This window comes from Callithrix jacchus, chromosome 5, assembly GCF_049354715.1.
Source record: "Callithrix jacchus isolate 240 chromosome 5, calJac240_pri, whole genome shotgun sequence".
In the NCBI taxonomy this organism is placed as follows: domain Eukaryota; kingdom Metazoa; phylum Chordata; class Mammalia; order Primates; family Cebidae; genus Callithrix; species Callithrix jacchus.
Window position 1 is genome coordinate 6,492,429 of NC_133506.1, and position 17,657 is coordinate 6,510,085.

Consider the following 17,657-nt stretch of genomic DNA (forward strand, 5'->3'; position numbering starts at 1 on the left):
CTCCTGACCTTAGGTGATCCACCCACCTCGGCCTCCCAAAGTGCTGGGATTACAGGCATGAGCCACTGCACCCGGCCTTGACCTAGGCTGAGTGCAGTGGTGCAATCTTGGCTCACTGCAACCTCCACCTCCTGGGGTTAAGTGATTCTCCTGCCTCAGCCTCCTGAGTAGCTGGGACCACAGGCACCCACCACCATGCTTGGCTAATTTTTGTATTTTTAGTAGAGACAGGGTTTTGTCATGTTGGCCAGGCTGGTGTCAAACTCCTGACCTTGTGATCTGCCTGCCTCAGCCTCCCAAAGTGTTGGGATTATAGGCGTGAGCCACCGAGCCAGACCAAAGTCTTTTTAATATAGGAATACGTTTTCTTTTTTTTTTTTGAGATGGAGTTTCGCTCTTGTTACCCAGGCTGGAGTGCAATGGCACGATCTTGGCTCACCACAACCTCCGCCTCCTGGGTTCAGGCAATTCTCCTGCCTTAGCCTCCCGAGTAGCTGGGATTACAGGCACGCATCACCATGCCCAGCTAATTTTTTGTATTTTTAGTAGAGATGGGGTTTCACCATGTTGACCAGGATGATCTCGATCTCTTGACCTCATGATCCACCCTCCTTGGCCTCCCAAAGTGCTGGGATTACAGGCTTGAGCCGCCGCACCCGGCCCATTTTCTTTTTTTTTTTTTTAGTCAGGGTTTTGCTCTGTCACCCATACTGGAGTGCCGTGGCACGATCTCAGCTCACTGCAACCTCTGCTTCCCGGGATTAAGTGATACTCTCACCTCAGTCTCCAGAGTAGCTGGGACTACAGGCATGCACCACCATACCTGGCTATTTTTCGTATTATTATTATTATTATTTGTAGAGATGGGGTTTTGCCATGCTGTCCAGACTGGTTTCAAATTCCTGAACTCAAGCAATCCACCCACCTCAGCCTCCCAAAGTGTTAGGATTACAGGTGTGAGCCATTGCACCGGCAGGAATATTTTTATTTATTTATTTATTTTTGAGACGGAGTTTCACTATTGTTACCCAGACTGGAGCGCAATGGCACAATCTCGGCTCATCGCAACCTCTGCCTCCTGGGTTCAAGCAATTCTCCTGCCTCAGCCTCCTGAGTAGCTGGGACTGCAGGCGCACACCACCATGCCCAGCTAATTTTTGTATTTTTAGTAGGGATGGGGTTTCACCTTGTTGACCAGGATGGTCTCGATCTCTTGACCTTGTGATCCACCCGCCTCAGCCTCCCAAAGTGCTAGGATTATTATAGGCATGCGCCACCCCGCCCGGCCTAAATTTTTTTTTTTCTTTTTTTTTGAGACAGAGTTTTGCTCTTGTTACGCGGGCTGGAGTGCAATGGCACGATCCCGGCTCACCGCAACCTCTGCCTCCTGGATTCAAGCAATTCTCCTGCCTCAGCCTTCCGAGTAGCTGGGACTACAGGCGTGCGCCACCATGCCCAGCTAATTTTTTGTATTTTTAGTACAAGAGACGAGGTTTCACCATGTTGACCAGGATGGTCTCGATCTCTTGACCTCGTGATCCACCCGCCTCAGCCTCCCAAAGTGCTAGGATTAAAGCGTGAGCCACCGCGCCCGGCCTGGAAATTTTTACTTTAAGCTCAGAAACAGTACAGAGCTATAGAGAGTCAAAAGTAAAAATCCCCTTGTACTCTCATCCTACTTTTTTCCCTAGAGATAATCCCAATATAATTTTGGACTATAGCCTTTATCTTTTTATGTACACTAATAAACATATACATTCACGTAGCTTTGTTTTCCATCAATGGTAGCAAATCATAAAAAGTGCCCTGGAACTTACATGTTTTCATACTTGGTATATCATAGATCTCTTTTCGCGTCAACTTCATTCTTTAGGTTGCTGTAATATCTCGGAGACTGAATATATCTCCTTTTAGCTAATCTGTTTCCTATTGTTGGATATTTCTATTGCTCTCATATCTCACCCTTACAAACAGTGCCACAGTGAATATCCTACAACCTCTTTGTACTCACACATGTGAGTATTTCTGTGGGATTGGCACCTAAAGTGTAGAACCAGAAGTCTTTTTTTTTCCCCCCGGAAACTGAGTCTTGCTCTTTTGCCCGGGCTGGAGTGCACTGGCATGATCTCGGCTCATTGCAACCTCCGCCTCCCAGGTTCAAGCGATTCTCTTGCCTCAGCCTGCTGAATAGCTGGGATTACAGGTGTCCACCACCATGCCTGGCTAATTTTTGTATGTTTAGTAGAGACGGGGTTTCATCATGTTGGCCAGGTTGGTCTTGAACTCCTGACCTCAGGTGATCCTCCTGCCTTGGCCTCCCGATGTGCTGGGATTATAGTGTGAGCCACTATGCCCAGCCTATTATTTTAAAAATGAATGGAGTCGGGGTCTCCCTCTGTTGCCCAGGCTGGTCTCTAGCAATCCTGGGCTCAAGTGATGCTCTCACTTCGGAGTCTGAGACCGCTAGGATTACAGGCATGAGCTACTGCACCTGGCCCCCCACTGTACCCTGTTAGATTGCCTTTATTTCTTTTTGGCAAGAGGGAGAGTCAAGTAAAAACTTTGTAAAGTGCTGATCTTTTTGGGTTTGCTTATTTATTTATTTATTGAGATGGAGTCTCGCTCCCCCATGCTGGAGTACAGTGGCACAATCTCTCTCATTGCATGCCCCGCCTCCCGAGTTCAGGTGATTCTTCTGTCTCAGCCTCCCTAGTAGCTGGGACTACAGGTGCACACTGCCATGGCCAGATAATTTTTTGTAGTTTAGTAGAGATGGGGTTTCACGGTGTTACCCAGGCTGATCTCTTAACTCCTGAGCTCAGGCAGTCCACACACCTCAGCCTCCCAAGGTGGTGGGATTACAGGCGTGAGACACCACACCCAGCCTGTTTTTATTTTATTCATTTTATTTATTTATTTATTTATTATTATTTTTTTTCCTGCCTCAGGTTTATTTGTACAAATAGCACAGGAGGACCCCAGCCCCATGCAGATGGCAGCCCCAGGGGAGTTACACCAGTCCTTCTGTCCTCACATTGGCAGACAAAGATATCTATTCTGAAGCCTTTGTAGGGGCCTGGGCACCTTTGAGAGCCTGAGCTGGAACTGAAACTGGAGCTGAAGCCTGGGCCTTGGTTTGATCCTTGGCCTTGGCCTTGGCCTTGACCTTGACCTTTGGCCGGCAGAGCCTGAGCCCCTTGGCAATGCGTGCCCGAGCACACTTCCCAAGCTTGGGGTGGGCAATGTAGGCAAGTCGATCGAGCTTGCGGCTGACACCCTTTGGGATCTTGGGTTTAACCTCCTTGGGCTTTACGAGGGCCTTGATGGCCTCGGCACGTGCACTCATGGCCTTGGCATTGTTGGCCTGCATCTTCTTTAGGCCCTTCTTGTGCTTCTTGGCAAAGCACATGTTCCTCAGGAACTTGGGGTCCACCCCCTTAAGAGACTCGTATCTTTGTGATCGGGGTTTCTTGATACCATTTCTGTGCCATTTTCGGGACTGGTTGTGTGTGGTGTGGTTCTTGGACTTGGCCATGTCTACACCCAAGCCGCGGTTCCCGAAGCTCTATTCATTTATTTTTTTTGATGCAGTCTCACTCTGTCACCCAGGCTCGAGTGCAGTGACACAATCTCGGCTCTTTGCAACCTCCACCTCCTGGGTTTAAGTGATTCTCCTGCCTCAGCCTCCTGAGTAGTTGGGATTACAGGCACTCATCACCATGCCTGGCTTTTTTTTTTTTTTTTTTGGTAGAGAGGGGGTTTTACCATGTCGGCCAGGCTGGTCGCAAACTCCTGACCTCAGGTGATCCACCCACCTCAGCCTCCCCAAGTGCTGAGATTACAAGTGTGAGCCACCTTGCCCGGCCTTTTAAAGAATTGTTTTCATCCAGGCGCGGTGGCTCACGCCTGTAATCCCAGTACTTTGAGAGGCCAAGACAGGTGGATCACTAGGTCAAGAGATCGAGACCATCCTGGTCAACATGGTGAAACCCTGTCTCTACTAAAAATGCAAAAACTTAGCTGGGCATGGTGGCTCAGCCTGTAGTCCCAGCTACTTGGGAGGCTGAGGTAGGAGAATTGCTTGAACCCCACAGGCGGAGGTTGCGGTGAGCCGAGATCACACCATTGCACTCCAGCCTGGGTAACAAGAGTGAAACTCAGTCTCAAAAAAAAGCAAAACAAACAAAAATTTTTTTTCTTGTACTATTTAGTATGTAATTCTTTAAAACACCTGACTTCAGCCAGGCACAATGACTCATGCCTATAATCGTAGCACTTTGGGAGGTGAAAGAGGGAGAATCTCTTGAAGCCAGGAGTTCAAGAACAGCCTGGGCAGCATAACCTCTGCCTCTACAAAAAATGAAAAAAATTGGCTGGGTATGGTAGCTCACACGTGTAATCTCAGCACTTTGGGAGGCCGACGCGGGTGAATCACTTGAGGCCAGGAGTTTGAGACCAGCCTGGCCAACATGACAAAACGCTGTCTCTACTGAAAATACAAAAATTAGCCGGGTGTGGTGGCACACGCCTGTAATCCCAGCTACCTTGGAGGATGAGGCATGAAAATCGCTTGAACATGGGAGGCAGAGGTTGCAGTGAGCCAAGATTACATCACTGCACTCCAGCCAGGGCAACAGAGTGAGACTCTGTCTCTAAATAAATAAATGAATTTAACTGAGCATGGTAGTGCACACCTGTAGTCCCAACTACTTGCCTGTCGTCTCAACTACTTCAGAGGCTGAGGCAAGAAGTTCCCTTGAGCCCAGGAGTCCAAGCTGCAGTGAGTCATGATTGCACCACTGCACTCCAGTTTGCACAACAGAGCAAGACCCTGTCTCTAAAAACAAACCAAAGAAAACCCTTCAAAAGTTATTAACCCATGGCCAGATTGATTCATGTGTACCCCACTCATGGCTCCTCACTGCTCTTAACTGGATGACTGTAGTTTAGTTTTAGAGATGTGGGGATCGTGCTGTGTTGCTTGGGCTGGTCTCTAACTCCTGGCTTCAAGCAGTCCTCCTACCTCAGGCTGGTGAGTAGCTGGGATTGCAGGTGTGGGCAACATGTCCAGTGCAAAGTGGATTATGTTAAAGGCAGTATAAGACATACTGTTTTATTCCTGAGTATCTAGTTATCTATCTCCAAGAGATAAAAGGAATTTCCCCATTATCAAACTACCGATGCAATTATCATATCTAAAAGGAAAAGACAAGGTCGATTATTTCCCATTGTCTGCTGCATTTTGTTTGGAGTGGGTTCCATCAGGATTTAGATAGGACTCCAGTCCAGCACGTCGCTTCTGTGTGGCCCTCCTGTGCTCGTTCACTTACCCGGCACTTAACAGCTCTAAGACCTAATGGTACCTGAGAACTAATAGTAGACTCATACTTTTGTTATAAGGATAAAGATAGTAAGTGTAATAAGGTGCTCACTTCACTGTATCGTGGCACACTGCTGCTAATATTATGATTGTCGTTATTGTTATGTGTTGTTCCCTAGCTGAGATTATAGATAACTTAGCAGTAGGCCCCTATTTAAGCCTGATTTTAATTAACTTATTTATTTTTGATTAATTAATTTAAAAATTATTATTATCATTTTTTTTGCTGACACCCAGTACTTTATTAGTGGGGAAATTTGCCTTGTCCTGGCAGAGAGACTGGGATGGACAGGACTAGCACTCATCTCAAGGGGGTATGTTCTGGAGGATCAGGTGTTCCTCCTTGTAGGTTTAGAGGAAACACCCTCATAGATGGAAATCCCCCAGAGAGCAGCACTGCAACTGCCAGGCAGTCAGGGTAGGAGGGGCACCCTAGGCATGGCTGGACCGTTGGGACAACAGGGCTTGGATGTCAGCCTCAATGTCAATGGTCTGGAAGCGCGGCTGTACCTGTGCACGGGGGCACCGGCAGGGCCATCCAGGAACTTCTTGAAGTTCCAGGCAACATCGTTGCCACACATTAGAGACACTGAAGACCGGGTCGGTCATGAGTGCCGTGGCGTCATTGCTGGGCACTGGCAGGGCCTCCACAGGAAGGCTAAGAGAGGGTGCGACCTTACACCGTTGACCTCGCACTTTTCAAAGAACGAGAAGTTGGGCTGGAACCCACCACGAGGTTGGACGTACTTTAGGGAATTCAGAATCTCTTCTTTCTTGGTGTTCTCCTGATGCCCAAACTGGTTGCACGGGAAGCCGAGAACCACCAGGTCACTGGGCCCAAGGCGCCACTGCAGCTTGTTCATCTGGGTGTAGTCCCGGACCGTGGTGCCTCAGAGGGACGCCACATTCTTGATAAGCAGCGCCTTGCCCCACAGGGAGCCTAGGCTTACAGGCTCCCCACCAGCCATGGGGAGCGTCAAGAGGGCGTACACCAATTGGGACACCGCCACCGCTAGCTAGCAGCACACATGGCGTAGCTCTGTTGTTATTGTTTTTTGAGAGGAGTCTTGCTCTGTTGCCAGGTTGGAGTGCAGTGGTGTAATCTCAGTTCGCTGCAACCTCTGCCTCCTGGGTTCAGGAGATTCCCCTGCCTCAGCCTCCTGAGTAGCAGGGGCTACAGGCGCGCGCCACGACGCCCAGCTAATGTTTTGTATTTTAGTAGAGACGGGGTTTCACCATGTTGGCCAGGATGGTCTTGATTTCCTGACCTCATCATCTGCCCGCCTTGGCCTCTCAAAGTCCTGGGATTACAGACGTGAGCCACTGCGCCTGGCTGATTTGTTTATTTATTTTTAGTTTTTGAGATGGAGTTTCGCTCTGAGCCCAGGCTGCAGTGCCATGGCATGATCTCAGCTAATGGCAACCTCTGTCTCCTGGGTTCAAGCGATTCTCCTGCCTCAGCCTCCTGAGTAGCTGGGCTTACAGGCATGGCCACCACACCTAGCTTATTTTTGTAGTTTTAGTAAAGACAGGGTTTCACCGTGTTGGTCAGGCTGGTCTCAAACTTCTGACCTTGTGATCTGCCCACCTCGGCCTCCCAAAGTGCTGGGATTACAGGCATAAACGACTATTTTATGTGCCTGGCTATTTTTTTACTTTTTTGTAATGGAGTCTTGCTCTGTCACCTAGGCTGGAGTACAATGGCTAGATCTTGGCTCACTGCAACCTCTGCCTTCTGGATTCAAGTGATTTTCCTGCCTCAGCCTCCTGAGTAGCTGGGGCTACAGGCACATGCCACCATGCCCGGCTAATTTTTGTATTTTTAGTAGAGACGGGGTTTCACCATGTTGGCCAAGATGATTTCAACCTCCTGACCTTGTGATTCACCTGCCTTGGTCTCCCAACGTGCTGGGATTATAGGTGTGAGTCGCCAGGCCCAGCCTTAGTTTTTGTATTATTAGTAGAGGCAGGGTTTCACCATGTTGGCCAGGCTGGTCTTAAACTCCTGACCCTCAGGTGATCTGCCTGCCTCGGCTTCTCAAAGTGCTGGAAATACAGCCACCATGCCCAGCCCTATTTTTATTTTAATACTTAGCAAGATATCTGGCCCCTGTGGGTGATGAGTAGCTGATTTTATTTTATGAAAAGGAGATACCTCTCTTTCCCACTCCCCAATGAGTTCTTTCCAGCAACACACACACACAAAAGAATAATCAGCAATGAAGTATAGTCACAAGTGGTATTTAATCAAACATTGAACCAAATTCCCCAAGACTGCCTGCCTCATGCCACCACACTGTTTTCTCCATGGCACTTTCTCCCTTCTTATACCCTTTATGTCTTGCGTATTACATTATTGCTGTGATCTTTCTCCTGCCCGTAGAATGGAAGCCTCATAAGGACAGAGATTGTTGTCTGTTCAGTACCTTGATGTTTCCCAACATCTAGCACAGTAGAGGCACATGGCAGTGCTCAGTAAATGTGCGTGTATGACTGCGACCTCTGTTCTCTGCGAGCCTCACAGGGTGGCTTCAGCTGGTCAGCCTTCGGGGTCAGTAATGACTGGATGAAAGCAGCTGACCATCTTCTCCCATCTGCTTCATCCTCCAGGAGTTTTCACCATGCCTGTGTCCATTTCTGGGGCTCCCCTTTTTACACTGAGTAAGAACAGTGTTTGCTGTTTTCCCAGCCCTCTTGGCAAAACTGAAATCCTCATCCTCACTTCCCTTTGTTTTGCTCTTCATACTGTTTGACAGCTTTGAGGGTTTGACTAAGGCAACTGTTCTGGTGAAAATTGGTGCCTGTTGCTGGGCACGGTGGTGGTGCACGCCTGTAATCCCAGCACTTTGGAAGGCCGAGACGGGTGGATCACCTGCGGTCAGGAGTTCGAGACCAGCCTGACTAATATGATGAAACTCTGTCTCTACTGAATAAAAAAAAAATAGCCAAGCATGGTGTTGGTGCGTGCCTGTAATCCAAGGTACTTTGGAGGCTGAGACACGAGAATGGCTTATACCTGGGAGGCGGAGGTTGCAGTGAGCCAAGATCGTGCCATGGCACTCCAGCTTGGGCAACAAGAATGAAACTCCATCTCAAAAAAAAAGAAAAGAAGGACAGGGCATGGTGGCTCACGCCTGTAATCCCAGCACTTTGGGAGGCCGAGGCAGGTGGATCACGAGGTCAAGAGATCGAGACCATCCTGGTCAACATGGTGGACCATGGAAAATTGCCTGAACCCAGGAGGCAGAGGTTGCGGTGAGCCGAGATCACGCCATTACACTCCAGCCTGGGTAACAAGGGAAACTCCGTCTCAAAAAAAAAAAAAAAAAGAAAAGAAAAGAAAATTGGTGCCTGTGGACTTTTAAGACCATCTCAAGGTTATCTGTGAAGAAGGATGTTCTTAAATTTCCCCATGTAACATGTTCTGCTGACTGCAGCTTGTGGAGTTTACATAATTTTCTTTCCTTTTTTTAAGTTCTGGGGTACATGTGCAGGTTTATTACACAGTGTGCCATGGTGGTTTGCTGTGCCTTTCAACCCACCACCTAAGTATTAAGCTCAGCATGCATTTATTTTTCCTAATACTATGCCTCCTCAACCTCATCGTCCAAGAGGCCCCAACACAATTTTCATTCTATCTGACATAGGGTCAAAGGTTGCAGGTCTCTCTTGTGCTGGCATTTGCTTAGGACAAAGGAATCACCACAGGAAAAAGCTGAAAAAGAAGTTAAGAGCTTGAGGCCTAGCATGATGCCACTCCATGTTTCGAGTCTGGCCTCTGCCCTCCCCAGGTAACTTCAGGACGGAGAGCCTGCTCTTCGGTCCCTGCAGCTTGGTTGCCTTCATTGTCAGCAACTGTCGAGGCATTGCCTGGTACCGCAGCACCAAGAGAGCCTCTGAGAATTACCTGGAGTAGAAAGAACTTGGTGTTGAGGACCCTCTGGCCTGCAAGCCACTTGGCTCTGTCATTTGCTGACTGTTGTGGCCTTGTTCCTTTAACTGTTTCCCTTTTTTTTTTTTTTTTTTTTAAGTAACACTTGTTTAGTCACCCAGGCTGGAGAGCAGTGGTGCAGTCTCGGCTCACTGCAACCTCTGCCTCCCGGGTTCAAGTGATTCTGCCTCAGCCTCCAAAGTAGGTGGGACCATAGGCATGTGCCACCACACCTGGCTAATTTTTGTATTTTTAGTGGAGATGGGGTTTCACCATGTTGGCTAGGCTGGTCTCAAATACCTGGGCTCAATCAATCCTACCTCTGCCTCCCAAAGTGCTGGTACTACAGGAATGAGCCACCACATCCATCCTGATGTGAGTTTTAAAGTCATCTTGGCACCCAGGCTGTGTGAATGTAACCAGCATGCTATCCATGACATTTGTTTATTTGTCTGATTGTTTTTTGAGACAGGATCTCAACTGTCGCCCAGGCTGGAGTACGGTGTCAACCATCTTGGCTTACTGCAGCCTTCACCTCCATGGCTCAAGGGATCCTCCCACCTCAGCTTCCAAGTAGCTGGGACCACAGGCGTGCCACCACACCTGGCTAAGTTTTGTATTTTTTGTAGAGACAGAGTCTTGCCATGTTGCTCAGGCTGGTTTAGAACAGGGCTCAAGTGATTCCCCCACCTAGGCCTCGCAAAGTGCTGGGATTATAGGTGTGACCCATCATGCCTGGTCTCTCCATGACCTTTCATCCCTACTATCCACATTGCTAAAGAGCTTCCCCTGTTATATTTCAGTGTGCTTTTTGGGTGTATCTTGGTTGGGTAAATTCTTGGCAGCGCAATTCTTGACTACATGGATTTGCCAGATTTCTCCCCAAAATGCTCAATCTTTACTGGTAAATTAAGTTACAATAATAGCTGGGCATGGTGGCTCACGGCTGTAATCCCAGCACTTTGGGAGGCCAAGGCAGGTGGATTGCTTAAGTCCAGGAGTTTGAGACCAGCCTGGGCAACGTGGCAAGACTCTGCTCCTATAAAAATTCAAAAAGTTGACTGGGTGTGGTGGCACATGCCTGTAGTCCCATCTATGCTGGAGGCTGAGGTGGGAGAATTGCTTGAGCCCCCAGGCGGGGGGAGGTGAGCTGAGATTGCCCAACTGCACTCCAGCCTGGGCGATAGAGTGAAGCCCTGTCTCACTGTCTCAAAAAAAAAAAAAAGTCAGGCCGGAGGCAGTGGCTCACGCCTAATCCCAGCACTTTGGGAGGCCAAGGAGGGTGGATCACAAGATCAAGAGATCGAGACCATCCTGGTCAACATGGTGAAACCCCATCTCTACTAAAAATACAAAAATTAGCTGGGCATGGTGGTGCGCGCCTGTAGTCCCAGCTACTCAGGAGGCTGAGGCAGGAGAATTGCTTGAACCCAGAAGGCGGAGGTTGTGGTGAGCCGAGATCGTGCCATTGCACTCCAGTCTGGGTAACAAGAACGAAACTCCGTCTCAAAAAAAAAAAAAAGTTACAATAATGAAGCCCACTTCACAGCGTTTTGGCATTGTCAAATATTTGATTTGAATTGGATATAAACTAAGGAGCTGTAGTCGCGGTATTACGAGTTAATTGGATTGGCTGGGTAGTAGCCACCTTCTCAGAGGGCCTTTATGGCTAAGGTTTCCTGGGGTCTTGCAGTTTTTATTCTATGTGGCTTCCTTGCTCAGTCTGATTTTGGAGATAAGAGATTTCCTCCCTTTGTTTACATGGTTGATTTTACCGCTACAACAGCCTTTAGGATTGTTTTTCTGGAGTGAGGTGGGGGTGGGGGTGGGGACTTGGGTGTAGGGTATAGGTTCAGGGCTTTCCCTTGATGGTGGTGGGCATCTTCCTATTCCTTAATTAGTCATTTTCTGGCGAACTAAGAAGTGGAAAATTTGAGAGTGGTGGCCAAATTGTGACTATGGGGATGTAGCCTGCAGGTTAAACTTTGAGAAGCCCAGATTGCTGGCTTTGTTTTCAGGAATCGGAGCCTAGCAAAACAAGGTGGCCACCACACAGGAGTGTTCCTAGGGCTTCTGAGAAGACGTTTTCACAGCCCCTCTGGAAATGACTTGTGAGTTGTAGAGGTTAGTCTGTTTAATCCAGCTTGGTGTACCACGTGGAAGCTTACTTCCTAGGACAGCACCACCCAATAGAACTTTCTCAGCAGATCTTCGGTGTTCATTACAATGGACCCTGGCCTTGTACGACTGTTTGACACAGGAAATAGTGAGACTGAGGAATGGAATTTTAAATTTTATTTAATTAAAATTTGCATAACCGGCCAGGGTACTGTGGCTCACACTGGTAATCCCAGCAATTTGGGAGGCCAAGGCAGGTGGATCACCTGAGATCAGGAGTTTGAGACCAGCCTGACTGACATAGTGAAACCCCATCTCTACTAAATAAAAAAATTAGCTGGGTGTGGTGTCGCATGCCTGTAATCCCAGCCACTCAGGAGGCTGAGGCAGGAGAATTGCTTGAACCCAGGAGGCGGAGATTGCAGTGAGCCAAAATTGTACCATTGCACTCCAGCCTGGGCAACAAGAGTGAAACTCCATCTTAAAAAAAAAAAACTAGGCCGGGTGCGGTGGTTCACGCCTGTAATTCCAGCACTTTGGAGGGTGAGGCAGGTGTATCACGAGGTCAGGAGATTGAGACCATCCTGGCCAACACGGTGAAACCCCGTCCCTACTAAAAATACAAAAATTAGTCAGGTGTGATGTTGCATGCCTATAATCCCAGCTACTCGGGAGGCTGAGGCAGGAGAATCGCTTGAACCAGGGAGTTGGAGGTTTCAGTGAGCTGAGATCGTGCCAGCCTGGCAACAGAAGGAGACTCTGTCTCAAGAAAAAAAAATTTTTTTGCATAACCACATGCAGTAGTGGCTGTATAATGCACTGTGGGGCTCTAGGTGGTTGCCCCTATGCCCAGCCTGACATTGCGTTCTCCTGCCTCTTGCTCCAGGAATCCGTAGCCTTACTCGTTCCTCAGACCAGCTGCCCCATCCCCAAGTCTATGAAGTCTTTTCTTTTGTCTCTGACTTCTCTCACACTTGCTGGAGGGATAAATAATTGTGTTGTACAATTGAAAAAACGAGCTGGGCATGGTGGCTCTCATCCCTGTATCCTAGCACTTTGGAAGGCCAGGGTGATTGGATCACTTGAGGTCAGTAGTTCGAAACCAGCCTGGCAACAAGGTAAAACCCTATCTCTACTAAAAATACGAAAATGAGTTGGGTGTGGTGGCACATGCCTATAGTCCCAGCTGTTCAGGACGCTGAAAATCACTTGAACTTGGGAGGTGTAGGTTGCAGTGAGCCAAGATCATACCATTGCACTCCACCCTGAGTGACAGAGCAAGACTCCATCTCAAAAAAATAAAAATAAATTAATTAATTTAAAAAATAAATTTTCAGAGCTGTAGAAAAGAAATAATTTTTTTTTTTTTGAGACCAAGTCTTGCTCTGTCACCAAGCTGGAGTATAGTGACGTGATCTTGGCTCACTGCAACCTACACCTCCCAGGTTCAAGCAGTTCTGCCTCAGCCTCCCAAGTAGCCGGGACTACAGGTGCCCACTACCATGCCTGGCTAATTTTTTTTTTTTTTTTGTATTTTTAGTAGAGGTGAGGTTTCACTATGTTGGCCAGGCTGGTCTTAAACTCTTGGCCTCAAGTGATCCGCCTGCCTTGGCCTCCCAAAGTGCTGGGATTACATGGCGCCCGGCCAAAATAAATAAATTTTAAAATGTACTGTCTTTCTTGTTTTCTTGTCATTTCGGATGCTCTTTCCCCATGGCTAGATTGAGATCTTCATGGAGCTGGCCGTCTTTGGGTGTTTCTTTGGGTGTTCCTTTTGTCCTTTGGGTCACGTAGATTGTGGTCATTAAATACTTATTGCCAACTAATTCACTGCTCTGCCTTTCTAACTGCCTTCTCCCCTGCCTCCCAGGTGCTTTGAAGAAGAGTCTCACAGCCAAGCAGGTTCAGGTGGATTTCATAACTCTGGGTAGGTCATTGGCCAAGATTGCTCAGGGTGACTGGCTTCTGAGGCTTTTGATTATGTTAATGTCTCCTTCTGTTCTCTTATAGGTCTTAGTGAGGAAAAAGCCACTTACTTTGCTGAAAAGGTATAATTCCTTTTAATCAAGGTTAATTAAGATCCTTTGCTATTTATTTATTTATTTATTTTTGAGACCAAGTTTTACTCTTGTTGCCCAGGCTAGAGTGCAATGGCATGACCGTGGCTCACTGCAACCTCTGCCTCCCGGGTTGAAGCAGTTCTCCTGCCCTAGCCTCTTAAGTAGCTGGGATAACAGGCATGTGCCACCATGCCCGGCTAATTTTATAAAAAGGAAATCAAACTGGAAATGTGTATATAGGTGAGTCTGAATTTACCTATATATTTTTAGTAGAGACGAGGTTTCACCATGTTGGTCAGGCTGGTCTCAAACTCCTGACCTCAGGTGATCCACCTACCTTGGCCTCCCAAAGTGCTGGGATTACAGGCGTGAGCCACCACTCCTGGTCCCTTGCTTTTATTTCACGGAGAGAGAAAACGATGGGAAATGTCGAGTATGGCCATACCATCCATCAGTATCATCATTTCCCCAGCCTAAGGTTTTCTTTTTCTTTGAGACAGAGTCTCGTTCTGTCACCAGGCTCCAGGCAGGAGTGCAGTGAAGCGATCTCAGCTCACTGCAACCTCCGCCTCCCGGGTTCAAGCAATTCTCTTGCCTCATCCTCCTGAGTAGCTGGGACTACAGGCTTGTGCTACCACGCCCAGATAATTTTTTATTTTAGTAGAGACAGGGTTTCACTATGTTAGCCAGGATAGTCTCAATCTCTTGGCCTCGTGAGCCACCGTGCCTGGCCTCCCCAGCCTAAGGTTTTCATTTGGCTTCAAGCGGGTGTCAGACACACAGCTTTAACCAGCACTATTCAGTGCATCTCTAATCATTTCTCCTGGTTTGCCCCAGTCAAAAATCTACCCATTTTCACGGATCAGGAGAAGACTTACTTGTAACAATATTCCTGCTTTCTCCAGTTTGCTGCTCTCAGATGTCACTGTGACAAAGAAAAAACAAGTGACTGATTGAGAACTTACCGTGAAGACCCCAGTTTTGCCATTGTCCAGTAGAAGCCATGTGGGCGCCAGTATGAGGGCAGCACCATTTTTATTCCAAGATGGAACAAATCTTGGAATGAAAAATAAAACATTTATGTTGTGGTCTGCCACTTTGTACCCCTCCTTCACTAGCTATGTGCATATAGCCTGAGCCCTTGGTTCTGCACCCTCCCCACTATCTGTGTAAATGCTAAATATTGCAATGTTTGGGGCAGGATGGAGAGGGGAGATTCTTCCTATTGTTACTGACTTTGGCTTTTGCTTTTGTTCCAGTGGAAGCAGAATGCCCCCACCCTTGCTCAGTGGGCCATAGGTCAGACTCTGATGATTAACCAGCTCATTGATATGGAGTGGAAATTTGGAGGTAACTAGTTATAAGCAGTCCTGGGTTATTTGGGTGGTACAGGGGTGGGTTGCAGAGGCTGTAACACAGCCACTATGGGGAAGAAGGCATGTCGCAGTCCCCAGCACTGTTGGGGCAGCAGCAGCTGCTTTGTATTCTGTCCGAAGTCAGTAGCTGTTTTCATTCATGGCTCTGGATAAGCTGACTTTCCAAAGAGCACACCTTGCTGCCCTCATACTGGGCCCCACATGGCTTCTGCTGGACCACTGCAAAATTGAGGTCTTCAGGGTAAGTCCTCAATCAGTCACTTGTTACTTCTCTCTCTCTCTCTCTTTTTTTTTTTAATGTCACAGTGACCTCTGGGAGCAGTGAACTGGAGAAAGTGGGAAGTATATTTTTACAAGTAAGTCTTCTCCTGATCCTTGAAAATGGGTAGATTTTTGACTCAGTTAAAAATTATCAAATCTACACTGGGTTTCTTTAAATATCCATTTAAATGGGTGTTTTACTGAAGTACCTTATATATCTCAGAGTAGTGTAGCCAGCTAAAGATGTGGTCACTAACATGCCTACATTCAAATGGCCATATCCTAGTATTATTCATTAAAGTGTAATTGTTCTATAATCGTGGGAATTGTTAGAATTTTCGGTGGTGGGATGCTCCAGACTGCTCCCGTATGACTCTCAGGTTGGAAGCTTAATTAAGTGAAAGGGCTTTAAGAATTTCTTTGCCAGGCCGGGCACGGTGGCTCACGCCTATAATCCCAGCACTTTGGGGGCCGAGGCAGGTGTATCACTAGGTCAAGAGATCGAGACCATCCTGGTCAACATGGTGAAACCCTGTCTCTACTAAAAATACAAAATTTAGCTGGGCATGGTGGCGCAGCCTGTAGTCCCAGCTACTTGGGAGGCTGAGAGGTAGGAGAATTGCTTGAACCCAGGAGGCGGAGGTTGCGGTGAGCCGAGATCGCACCACTGTGCTCCAGCCTGGGTAACAAGAGCAAAACTCCATCTCAAAAAAAAAAAAAAAAAAGAATTTCAGGCCAGGCATGGTGACTCACGCCTGTAATCCCAGCACTTTGGGAGGCCAGGGTGGGTGGATCACAAGGTCAAGAGATCAAGACCGTCCTGGTCAACATGGTGAAACCCCGTCTCTACTAAAAATACAAAAATTAGCTGGGCATGGTGGCGCGTGCCTGTAATCCCAGCTACTCAGGAGGCTGAGGCAGGAGAATTGCCTGAACCCAGGAGGCGGAGGTTGCGGTGAGCCAAGATCGCGCCATTGCACTCCAGCCTGGGTAACGAGCGAAACTCCGTCTCAAAAAAAAAAAGAAAAGAATTTCTTTGCCCAGTCATCATTATTTTAATTTAAATTATTTCTTTTTCTTTAATCAGCTAAAGCTGGTGGTTAAAAAGGGAAATCAAACCGAAAATGTGTATATAGGTGAGTCTGAATTCCCATTTGAGCCTTTTCACCTTTTATGTGTTCTCTGCAGTCAGGGGCTGCTGATGCTCACCGCAAATCATGTCTTCTATAAAAACAGTCATTTGCAGCTGTGGAGTAGCCATTCCACTGCCTTTCCTCTCATGAAAGATGGCACAAGGAGTGTTAGTGAGCCATTGGCAGGCTGGAGCCCCCGAAGTTGAAGAGCCTTTTTGTAAAAGGGAAAGGGAGGGAAAGGAAAGGCTGGGATTGAAGAAGAAGGTTGACGAGCAAGAAGCTCTTGCCGTAAAAGTCACATTGAACATCCCGAACGATGCCCTTTCATCTCTTTGTGCCGTGGAACTGTGCCATTTGAACACTCACTCCCTTTTTTTCCTATGGAGCTGAGAACCTTCTGCATTCAAGTCTCTCAGTTCTTTATTATGATCAATTACCCATCAAGAGCTGCTTAGATGTACCAAGCCAAAAGAGAAAAAAAAAAAAAAACTCTGGGTGGAAATTAATTTTCTTGGATGATTCTGTGGAGTTGGAAACATTTATCTGAAGCTGAATTTTCTCTCCCCAGAATTAACCTTGCCTCAGTTCTACAGCTTCCTGCACGAGATGGAGCGAGTCAGAACCAGCATGGAGTGTTTCTGCTGATTTCTGCCCCTACATCTCCCCTGGCCCTGTTCCCTGCCCTCCTCCCTTCCCTGGGTGACTGCTCTGAGAGGCACCTCACTCACAGGCCTGTGGGGCACTCCATGGGACCGGCTTCTCGGGAGCCCAGGTGCAGAGGGTTTCCAAAAAACAATAGGATTAATTACTTAAAGAGCCCAACACAATTACCCTATAAACTCTGGGGTAAACTCTCTGTTATGGCAACCACCACCACCTATCTGTCTTCCAGAACACATTTTAGATACTCTCACAGGCCACTGCATCTCAGATATAGGGGAGAAAATAAGTTGTCACCTCTCCTTCAAAGTTCCAGAGTAAACGGTGCTATCATTCCAGATAACATGCTGATCACTCTCCTCCCAAAAAGCAAGAGCTTGTTTATGGCTGAGGAAGAGGCTGATTGTCTGAACGACACATGTACAGAGCCCTTACGGATGTCTGCACACTCTGGGTCTGTGCTGGTGCAACACCGCCAATCAGTTTGTAATGAGGCACCTGTGTATAAATACATGCTCGGTCTTCTCTGCAAAGAACCGAGGCTAAACTCTCCTCACTTCTGGTTTCGCCCTGTTGTGTTATAACGAGGCAGGCCTTTTGAGCCATCTTAGTTTGGGTTCAAGCCAACTACCTCTGTTGGTTAGATGATGAATAAAAACGGTTCTGAAGTGAAGGTCTGGCCCGGTTGTCTTTCTGCATGGATTAAAGAGTCGTGTTCCTTGCAGAGAGCCAGTGCTT

At 47.6% G+C, this 17,657-nt stretch overlaps 1 protein-coding gene and 1 pseudogene across 9 annotated transcripts in view; one reads left to right on the top strand and one right to left on the bottom strand.

The window, feature by feature from the left end:
• Window positions 1-17,592, top strand: part of COMMD7 (COMM domain containing 7) — a 31,642-nt gene extending 14,050 nt beyond the window's left edge. For 2 of the 9 annotated variants that reach the window (XR_013535054.1, XR_013535056.1), the window contains exons 4-10: window positions 13,300-13,356; window positions 13,440-13,477; window positions 13,569-13,729; window positions 14,749-14,839; window positions 15,172-15,221; window positions 16,214-16,262; window positions 16,828-17,592. Coding sequence is in view for 6 of the 9 variants with exons in the window: in XM_002747296.6 (XP_002747342.1) it covers window positions 13,300-13,356; window positions 13,440-13,477; window positions 14,749-14,839; window positions 15,172-15,221; window positions 16,214-16,262; window positions 16,828-16,904 (362 nt within the window). In the remaining 3 variants the exon portion in view is untranslated. Of the gene's footprint in view, window positions 1-13,299; window positions 13,357-13,439; window positions 13,478-13,568; window positions 13,730-14,748; window positions 14,840-15,171; window positions 15,222-16,213; window positions 16,263-16,314 lie in introns of all 9 variants that reach the window. The other 7 variants (XM_017971850.4, XM_078371133.1, XM_002747296.6 and 4 more) reach the window with 4 other exon arrangements.
• Window positions 5,726-6,290, bottom strand: LOC118153527 (glutathione peroxidase 1 pseudogene; annotated as a pseudogene).
• Window positions 17,593-17,657: the final 65 nt, after the last annotated feature.